This window comes from Oratosquilla oratoria, chromosome 2 (assembly GCF_046742065.1).
Source record: "Oratosquilla oratoria isolate Oo_2021 chromosome 2, ASM4674206v1, whole genome shotgun sequence".
Taxonomy (NCBI): Eukaryota; Metazoa; Arthropoda; class Malacostraca; order Stomatopoda; family Squillidae; genus Oratosquilla; species Oratosquilla oratoria.
Genome location: NC_134778.1, coordinates 89,030,382 through 89,041,202, shown reverse-complemented (window position 1 = coordinate 89,041,202; position 10,821 = coordinate 89,030,382). Strand labels below are relative to the sequence as shown.

Sequence of the window (10,821 nt, the reverse complement as noted above, 5' to 3'; positions counted from 1 at the left end):
TAGTTTGCCCTGTATTCCTCCTTCAGTTTCTAATTTCTTAAGCAACTTCTTATGTATTTACCTAGTTGTACCTAGTTGTATTTTACGGGAAGGGGAGCTATGCTCGTGGGGTCCCGTCTTCATATCTCATTTTATCTAAACTATTTTTAAATTCATGTATTGTTTTTGCACACACTACTTTCTCATCTAACTTGTTCCAACTGTCTATTACTCTGTGAGGAAAGCTGTTCTTTTTCAAATCTCTTCTATAGCTGTCTTTTTTTATTTTCTTTCCGTGTCCTCTTGTATTTCTGTCATCCCATTTTATCAGATTCTCTCTATCAGTAATTTCTATGCCTTTCATGATTCTGTAAATAGCTATCAAATCTCCTCTCTCTCTTCTTTGCTCTAGTGTCTGTAGTTCAAGTTTTGCTAGTCTCTCTTCATATGATAGTTTTGAGAGTGTAGGTGCCAATTTTGTAATTGCTCTTTGTATTCTTTCAAGTTTTTTTATACATTTTTTTGTACTTGGTGACCATATCGTTGCTGCATATTCCAATCTTGGTCTTATCAGGGTGATTAGAATTTTCTTCACCATATCTTCATCCAGGTATGTAAATGCAACTTTGATTGTTCTTATTAGATTATAAGTTTCTCCAAAAATCTTATTCATATGTTTCTCAGGTGACATATTATTCATAACAATGACTCCCAGGTCCTTCTCATTTTCTACTTTTTTTATTCCTTCTTCTCCCAATTTATATGCTCTTGTTATTCTGTTTTTGCTTTTTCCAAATTCCATTATACTACACTTTTTTGTATTGAACTCCATCTCCCACTTCCTACTCCATTCCTGTACTTTGTTTAGATCTCTCTGTAGTGATTCACAATCTTCTTCTGTTTTCACTCTTTTCAGTAGTTTTGCATCATCTGCAAAGAAGCTCATATAGCTTTCAATTCCTTCATCCATATCATTAATATATATAGCAAACGTTATTGGGGCTAGAACTGTTCCCTGCGGAACACCGCTTATTACTTCATCCCATTTTGAGTGTTGGTCTTTTATCACTACTCTCATTTTTCTTTCTTGCAAAAAGTCATCCATCCAATTTAGTAGTTTGCCCTGTATTCCTCCTTCAGTTTCTAATTTCTTAAGCAACTTCTTATTTATTTACCTAGTTGTACCTAGTTGTATTTTACGGGAAGGGGAGCTATGCTCGTGGGGTCCCGTCTTCATATCTCATTTTATCTAAACTATTTTTAAATTCATGTATTGTTTTTGCACACACCACTTTCTCATCTAACTTGTTCCAACTGTCTATTACTCTGTGAGGAAAGCTGTTCTTTTTCAAATCTCTTCTATAGCTGTCTTTTTTTATTTTCTTTCCGTGTCCTCTTGTATTTCTGTCATCCCATTTTATCAGATTCTCTCTATCAGTAATTTCTATGCCTTTCATGATTCTGTAAATAGCTATCAAATCTCCTCTCTTCTTTGCTCTTGTGTCTGTAGTTCAAGTTTTTCTAGTCTCTCTTCATATGATAGTTTTGAGAGTGTTGGTGCCAATTTTGTAATTGCTCTTTGTATTCTTTCAAGTTTTTTTATACATTTTTTTTGTACTTGGTGACCATATCGTTGCTGCATATTCCAATCTTGGTCTTATCAGAGTGATTAGGATTTTCTTCACCATTTCTTCATCCAGGTATGTAAATGCAACTTTGATTGTTCTTATTAAATTATAAGTTTCTCCAAAAATCTTATTTATATGTTTCTCAGGTGACATATTATTCATAACAATGACTCCCAGGTCCTTCTCATTTTCTACTTTTTTTATTCCTTCTTCTCCCAATTTATATGCTCTTGTTATTCTGTTTTTGCTTTTTCCAAATTCCATTATACTACTCTTTTTTGTATTGAATTCCATCTCCCACTTCCTACTCCATTCCTGTACTATATTTAGATCTCTGTAGTGATTCACAATCTTCTGTTTTCACTCTTTTCAGTAGTTTTGCATCATCTGCAAAGAAGCTCATATAGCTTTCAATTCCTTCATCCATATCATTAATATATATAGCAAACATTATTGGGGCCAGAACTGTTCCCTGCGGAACACCGCTTATTACTTCATCCCATTTTGAGTGCTGGTTTCTTATCACTACTCTCATTTTTCTTTCTTGCAAAAAGTCTTCCATCCAATTTAGTAGTTTGCCCAGTATTCCTCCTTCAGTTTCTAATTTCTTAAGCAACTTCTTATGTGGTACTTTGTCAAAAGCTTTCTTTAGGTCTAAAAATGCAGTCCGCCCATCCATCTCTTTCTTGTATTATATCTATTAGCCTTGAATAGAAACATATTAAATTGGTGACGCATGATCGTCTTTGAATCCAAATTGCCTTGGATTTAACACTTTGTTTTTTTTCTTAATATTTTACCCATCTACTTTTGATAATTCTTTCACAAATTTTTGCTATTGTACTTGTTAGAGAGACTGGTCTATAGTTGGTAGGTTCTTCTTTATTTCCTCCTTTATATATAGGTACTATATTTGCTTTTTTCCAATCTTCTGGAACTTTTCCTTCTTTCAAGGAACTATTTAGTATGCTATGTATTTTGTCTGCCAGTTCATTCCTGCATTCTTTCAGTATCCAGTTTGCTATTTCATCTGGTCTATGCAATTTTCTGACATCAAGATTACTCAAGTGTGTTAATATTTCATTCTTTGTTACTTCTATTTCTTCCATAGGGGGGACTTTCTCTTTCCATTCATTCTCTTCAGGTTGTATGTTCTCCCTTGTAAACACTGATTTAAAATGTTTGTTCATAATTTCCGCCATTTCCATTTCCTCAGTGTATTCAACTCCCTCTTGTCTTAATTTCTCCAAGTCTTGTTTGTTTTTCAGTTTATTGTTTACAAATCTGTAGAATAGTTTTGGTTGATCTTTACACTTTTCTATGATATCTTTTTCATATTTTCTCTTTTCCTCTCTGCACTTTTGTACATATTCATTTCTATAACAGGTATATATTTTCCATTTTTCAGGTCTTCTGTCTTTTTTCCATCTGGTCCAGGCTTTGTCTCTTTTGTCTTTTAACTCCCTACAACTTTTGTTGTACCAGCATTTTACATATTCTTTTTCTTGTTTTTGTCTTGGGACATACTTTTCCACTCCTTTTTTGTAAATTTTTGTCAAAATATTCCATTTCTCTTCTACTGTTGTTTCTTCTTTGTATATTTCTTCCCAGTTTTCCTTTTGAAAGAATTCTCTTATTTTATCAAAGTTTGTTTTTTCATACATCATTCTTCCTTTTCTATATTGTTTATTTCTTTTCATATATTTTTCTTCATTAAGTTCCAGTTCAATCAATATGTGGTCACTTTTACTTCTTGGTGTTTTATATTCAATCTTGTCCACTATTCTAGGTTCGGATGTAATTATTAGGTCTAGTCTCGATGGCTCTTCATTTCTATACCTAGTGTTCTCCTGTATCCATTGTGTCATTGTATGGTCAGTAACCATCTCAAGTAGAGCGTTTCCCCATGAGTCGTCTCCACCCTTTACTGTCATTTCTTCCCAGCAGATTTCTTTGCAATTAAAGTCGCCCATCATAACTATTTTTCCTCCCTCTTCCATTATCTTGTTTAATGTTATCTTTGTGCCCTCTAACATACTTTTATGTTCACTTTCTTCCCATGAGGCTGTTTTTGGGGGCACATAATTTATCACAAACTTTCTGCTCTTCTTATCTCTGTCTTCTACTTCCATCATTATCATCTCTACTGTATTCTTTCCATATGTGACACACTTCACGTTTATATCCTTCTTAGTCAGGAACATAACTCCACCCCCTTCCTTTTTCACTCTGTTTCTAATCCAATAATTATATGCATCATGTCCTACACTGTTGGGTGGTAGTGGACCTTTTAATTTTGTTTCTACAATTCCCATTATGTCTGGTTCTTTTTCTTTCAAATAATCATTCAGCTCATTCAATCCTGTTATTAATCCATCTATATTTGTGTAAGACACTCTTAGTTTTCTGCCACTTCCATTGTGTTCTCTGTTTCCCTTTTGTTTTTCTCTTGTATGTCGACTTTCTTTAGTTTCATATTCACTACTCTCCAATAGAATCTCTTTTTCTGACTCCGTTCTTATCTCGTTTTTTCCTTAGCTTCAAGTCTTTTCTGTTTTTCTTCCTCTCTTTCCTCTTTATTCATTTCCCTTTTTATCCATACCTTTTTATATTGTTCACTTGTTGCTAGTTTCCCTGTTTTGGATAAGATATTCTCAGCCGTAGTTTGTGACCTGAATTTAATCTTAATTGGTCTGGTCTTGTCTGTACCATATTTCCCGAGCCTGAATTTCTCTTTGATTTGTTTCATTATTTCTGGTTCATCTTCCTGAACTAATTCTAGTAAATTTCTTACTTTTTTCATTTTCCTCTTTGATTCTTGTGGTTCTATCTGGGTTATGTTTCTCTTCCATTCCTAATATAATTATACATTTCTTTCTGTCTGCTAAGTCTCTTACTATATTCTCCTTCTGTCTCATCACTTTAATAACTTAGTTTTCAGTTTGTTCATTCATTTGCTGTCTGATTATGTCAGTGAATGCAACTTTGCTATTTTCTTGGATTTTTTTCCAACCCTCCTTGTTCTCCTTATTATTCTCCTTTAAGACTTTATTCTCTTCTTTTACTTCTTTTAACTGTTTTTTTAATTCTTCAATTTCCTTAGTTAAGTTTTTGTTCGCCTTCTCTAGTTCTTCCAATTTTTCAACCCTCCGTACAATGTTGTTAACATGACTGAACCTACGCTCCAAGTCCTCGATCATCTTATCGACCTTCTCTTCTAGTCTTGTCAGTCGGGGGGGGGGGGGGGTTTGTGTCCCCCCCCACCCTCTTTAAGTCCCTGGAAAATATTCTCATCACTTTCTACTGTATTGCTCTTATCTATACTTCTAATCTTTACATTTTTATTAGACATTTCATCGTCGCTCAGTTGGTCGGGGGGCCGTTTGTTTACCTTTCACCTGTCTGCCTGGGCCAAGTCCTCTCCTTCCTCATTTCCTTCCATTTCCCTCAGCAATCTCTCCCCTTCTCCTCCCCTACTTTCCCACTGCCCCACGAGCAATTTCCCCCCACCCTGTAAATACAATAGGCACTTCTCTTTGCGTTGGGATCCACGAAACTTCAATTTTCTTCAGAACGTCTTCTAAGCCGTCCGTTCGTTGAAGTGTGTGTGTGTGTGTGGTAGTCTTTAAGAATACAGTACTAAGAACCTTTCTTTAGGCTTTATTTGGCTAAATTACATCACATTCTGAAAACAAAACAAAGTGGAAGAATAAGAAACTGTACCCATTTCAACCAGGTTAACTAGTACAATTAGTTTTTTAAAACCCACATCACCACATTATTTCCTCTTTTGATGAATCATTGCTCTATGTAGTTGAGAGGCTAGTGGCATTCCTGTATAGATGGGTGCAGTTGTTCAGGACCAGTATTCGTAGGAGCGGAGGGTTCTTCCCTATGTTGGAGATTAACTGGAGCACCAGATACCTGGGCTGGAAGTGAATCAACCTTCATATTTCTTTCCTTGATGAATATACTCTGATCACCTATAGCATCAGAAGAATTTAACTCGGATGAATTGGCAATTAGCTCAGGAAGAATCCTCACAGAACTTCTCTGTAAAAGGACCGATGTTAAGGTCCTTTTGCCTCTCATACAAAGATACGTTACCAGTCAGAGACAATTCATGCGCTGATATTGTTAATTCGCATCCATCAGCAAATCTTGTGTGAGCATATTGTGGATTTGCTTCTAACAACTGAACCTCATCAGTGAGGGGCTCATATTTACTGGTGTGAATGTGACATAGTAAGACAAGTCCAGGAACAGATAACCAGGTTGGAAATGAATGACCACTGGGAAATAGACACTGGTTGAAGAAGAGCCTCTCATGAGGTGTAGTATTGGTGGCTGTGTAGACCAGAGATCTAATGGAATGAAGAGCATCAGGCAACACTGTTTCCCATTGACATTCTCGAAGGTTCTTGGATGCTAGAGCAAGGCTTATGTGCTTCCAGATTATAGCATTATACCTCTTACACTGCCCACTTCCTTGAGGATTATAAGGTGTTGTTCAACTAGTGGCAATACCTAGATTGTGCAAGAATTCACATGGATCCTTGGCCATAAACAAGGATCCATGATCAGAATGTAGGTAGGAAGGCATAACAAATATTGTGAAAGTCTGATTTAGACAATGGATTATAGTACCAGTAGTCGTGTTCAGAGAGGCAAATGCAAATGGAAAACAAGAATACTCATCCATCACCATCAGCATGTAGTGATTTCTGGAGTTCGAGGGTAGAGGTCCCTTGAAGTCTAGACTGAGACATTCAAAGGGCTTTGTGGCCTTGATAAGGGGAGTTTGGAATGGTTTGTAGAACCGAGGTTTCTATCGGGCACATTGAGGGCATTCAGAACACACCTCCTCGTATCTTCCACGGAATAAGGAAAATTTCTCACTCTGACAAAATGAGCTCGGATAGTTTCTCATTGACAGTAACTCCACAGTGAGCATGTGAGGGAGTGTCTGCAAGAATGTTGTATTTACCAGGACAGTACATGATGTCATAGTTGTAGTATCCCAACTTGATCCTCCATTGTTAGATATGATTATTCTTGATTTTTCCAAGTTGATTTGTATGGAACATAAAACTGACAGCCTGTTGGTCCATAACTAAGGTAAAACATCATCCTGTCAAGTAGTGAAAGCACCTATTTACAGATTCCACAATTGCACATGCCTTCTTTTCTACTGCAGTGTGTTTGCATTCAATAGGTGTGAGAGTGCAAGAAAAGAAGGCAACTGGATGGCCTGCCTGATTCAGAATAGCAGCAATGGCTGTATCAGATTAATCACTTTCAACTATCAAAAGGCTAATTTCATCAAATTGGTGTACAACAGCCTTCCCAATCTCTTCATTGAGATCATTGATGGCTTTCAGGGCTTCTAGACACAAAGGAAAAGTGTCAGTGGTAATAAGAGGTCTGATCTTGTCAGAGAATTGAGAAACCCACCGTGAATAATAGGAAAACGTACCAATAACATAGCGTAAGGAAGAACAATCTTTAGGGATTGGTTTGGATTAACATCACAAACTCCTCCCATAGGAAGGCTAGGATGGCACCCCTTACAGAGGACTCTGTAGCGTGGAATTTAATGAATCATGCCGTTGGTTCAACTTTGCTGGTGGCAGGATTCGAACTACCATCCCCTCGGCCTTTGCCACAATTAATGCTGCCTTTAATGGACATAAATGTTCAGAATCTGATTTGAGAGAGCCATGGCTTATTGTGTAACCAAGAAAATCTATAGATTTTGTAGAAATGGTAGAATTAGTCTTGTTGAAGGTAAGGTTGTGAAACTGGGTAGCTTCTTGAAACTTCACCAAGTTCTTTTCATGTTCCAGCTAGGTCTTCCCTGCCACAACTATATTGTCCACATAAACTTAAGTTCCATGTAGATCATGTTGATGATGATGTCAATAGTCCTCTGTAAGCAAGCAACACCATTCATACTCTGTGGAACTGGTATAGCTTGCCATTTGCTTCAAATGCATTATATTGCTTGTCCTCTTCCCATATAGGTATTTGGTGATAAGCACTTTTCAGGTCCAGTGAACTATAGTACTTGTAATGAGGCAGTTCTGTGACAAGGTCATCTATTCTTGGAAGAGGGTATGCATTGAAATGAGTAAATTCATTAACAGTTTGTCCATAATCAACAACCAATCTCTTTCGGTGGCATTCATTCAACACAACAGGGAGTTGCACCCTCAATAGAGATGTACTCTCCTCAGTAACACCATGTAGCATCTTGTTAATTTCAGACCTTATGAACTTCTTATCATCCCCACACCTCCAAGATTTTGTTGTAATGGGTTTGTAATAAGGAGCAAGACTTGAAAATAGATGAGGTGTATCCACCAAAGCAGATGGTACACTGCAAGTGGCAGGGTTGGAGATCTTTAGATCTTTTTTTGGATCTGCCAAAGTCCACAGTAACACTAGAGTGCTGGCTCAAAGTCTTGACCAAAAATGACATCACAACACAAGTCTGGCAGCACAGAGAGCCTCGTATTGTAGGAGCACTCGCCTTTCAAATTGATGTTAATCGTGCAGCATCCCTTCACAGGAGATGTGAATGATGAAGAGGCCATAGATATTCTTCCAGTCACTGGGACAACCTTCAACTTATGTTTCATGGCATAGCTATGTGAGATGAAAGATTCAGAGCTCCCTGTGTCGATAAGAGTGGTTGCTTAATTATTACCAACCAAAACATACACAGTTGCTCACCATAGTAGTCCCAGGGAAGAAGCAGAGATGACTGCCAGTGTAGATGACTGAGTGGATGCCAAGTAGAGAACATAGTAGACGGGCACGCTTTAGCAAAGTGTCCCTGCTTATTACACTTATGACAAGTGATGTTTCTAGCTGGACACTGTCCACGATTATGATGGGGACCACCACAGAAATAGCATCGGGACTTCGAATTGGTTGTAACACAGGTCCTTTCAGCAGAATAGGCAATTTCAGATGTTACAGTAGCACAGGTCCCATCATCAGTGTAAACAGGATCGGGTGTCATAGAAGTACTTACACCAGAGACATTAAAACAAGAATAAGACTCAGAGTTCTTCTGAGCAACATCAAGTCCCCTGGCTTGGTCAACAGCCGTACTTAGGTCCAAAGTTTTGTTTTCAAGCAGTCTTTGCCTGATTGTATGAGAGAGCAAACCATTGATGAAAGAATCATATGTAGTCATCCCAATTCTGTGAAGCAATAACAGCCTTAAAGTTACAATCCTTGCTAAGCAGCTGAAGCTCTTGTAGATACTCATTTATCATCTCTCCTTCATGCTGTCTACCAGTAGCCAATAAGTGTCTCATAGATACTTAATTTTTGGGTTTGACGTAGAGGTCATTGAGAAGATCTATAGCTGATTCATAGGTAGCACTGCAGTGTAACCAAAAATGGTTGGAGAGACAAAATTTATTAACGTATCCAGTTTGTTAGGATTAAGGTTTACAATGGATTTATATACATATATATATTGATATATATATTACATAAAACTGTTTTTTGTTGAAAGTAATTTACTCTGTTTCTTACTAGATAATGAATGGGTATGGGGATCACATGAATAAATTTCATGTAGATGCTGATGTATCTTGACTTCCACTCTATGCTAGTCAGATGCATGTCATCTTCTTGCCTTATGCTTCATACTTTTCTTTTGCTACCTACTTGCATGATTTATTAGCTTATTGTTATTTATAATTTTAGAGAGAATGTTCTGGAAGGTGCTAGATGCATGAATTTGTACATTTATTACATGAGAATAATATGACTTGTTTCATGATTATTTGTTTTATTAGAGTCTGCTCTATGAGCAAATATGAAATATTATTATTTAATTCATAGGTATTCAAACTAATTTTTGCCTTTTTAAATAAACACAGTGAAACTGGAGTGAATAAGCAAAATTTGACCTTGCCTGACACTGTGACGGAATGGGTAGGCAAGACTGTGTGTGTTCACCAAGAGAAAGGTGTGGGTATCTCATCTAAGGCACCCATAACTACATTCACACCCTTCTTTGCTGAACTTACACTTCCACCTTCAGTCAAACGAGGAGAAATCCTCCCTGTCAAGATCTCTGTTTTCAACTATTTGAAGCAGAGTCTGCCTGTAAGTATTGTATTTTTAGTTGCCCATAAACTAATGTTTGTTTAAGCTGCTGTAAATGGAAGAGAATATATGCAGGGTTTCTTGTTTCATGACCAAATAGTTACTGCTCCCCTTGTGCTACTACTTTCAGCTTGTGACATTCTTACACTGAAAAAGGAAAGACTTGTGTAACCAACATGCTGAGTTTTTGAGTGGTTGTTGTTGTTGTTGTTGTCGTTCCCTAGACTGTCTGTCCGAGCAGTCCCGTCCCCCCAAGGAAAGCCACAGCCGAAACTGGGTTTTCCCACAAATCTTTTATAGAGTGTATGTTGTGTTGTTTGCATGCATGATTGTGTATAATGCAGTCTTCCATTATGTGTTGTATGGTATGGGGTGAAGTGTTACATCCTGGGCAGCTGTTCACAATGCGGTCATCCAGCCTCTTCTGGTAGCTTAGAAGTGGTGGCCGCACCGCAGTCTGGCCAGGTGGACTCTGTCCTTTCATGGGAGAGAGGATTCAGAAGGGTGGATATCAGGGGGTCTAGCATGCAGCAGTGTGTTGTCTTTCAGTGTGTTAATGGAGCGGTGAGTGATGTGATTATGAATATGTTTCCGGAGGCTGGTATTTGGTGGTTGTGGAGGAAGAAAAGAGAGTATCTGTGTGTGATAAAGGTCTTTGGGTGTTGTTTTAATGTTTCTTGGTGTGTGTGGGTGTACTGCTATGTAGTGTAGTGGGTGTGATGTGTTTGTGGTGGCTGCAGCAAGTGTTTGTGTGCCTCTCATGTCGAGGTGGTCCTTGACTTTGAGGACTTTTGTTTCATGGTGTAAATGGTCTGTAGGTGTTGTATTTGTGCAGCCTGTAATTGTTTTTAGGGCTTTGTTTTGTATGATCTGAAGGGTGTTGTGGTGTGTCTCACTGAGATTGGGAGCCCATGCAGGACTCGCATAATTCATCACTGAGCGTATGCATTGTTTGTATATTGTTATATTAGTTTCTTTGTTTTGTCCAAATGTTGTTCCAGTGATTGACTTAAGTGCGTTAAGTCTAGGTGTGCATTTGTTTTTTATGTTTGTGATGTGTTTGAAAGACATGGATGTATCGTAT

The 10,821-nt window shown here is 37.6% G+C and overlaps 1 protein-coding gene across 2 annotated transcripts in view; it reads left to right on the top strand.

The window, feature by feature from the left end:
- Positions 1–10,821, top strand: part of LOC143041015 (alpha-1-inhibitor 3-like) — a 76,607-nt gene that overhangs the window by 36,724 nt on the left and 29,062 nt on the right. For both annotated transcript variants that reach the window (XM_076212587.1, XM_076212576.1), the window contains one exon: positions 9,509–9,737. In XM_076212587.1, the coding sequence (XP_076068702.1) occupies positions 9,509–9,737 (229 nt within the window). The remainder of the gene's footprint in view (positions 1–9,508; positions 9,738–10,821) is intronic.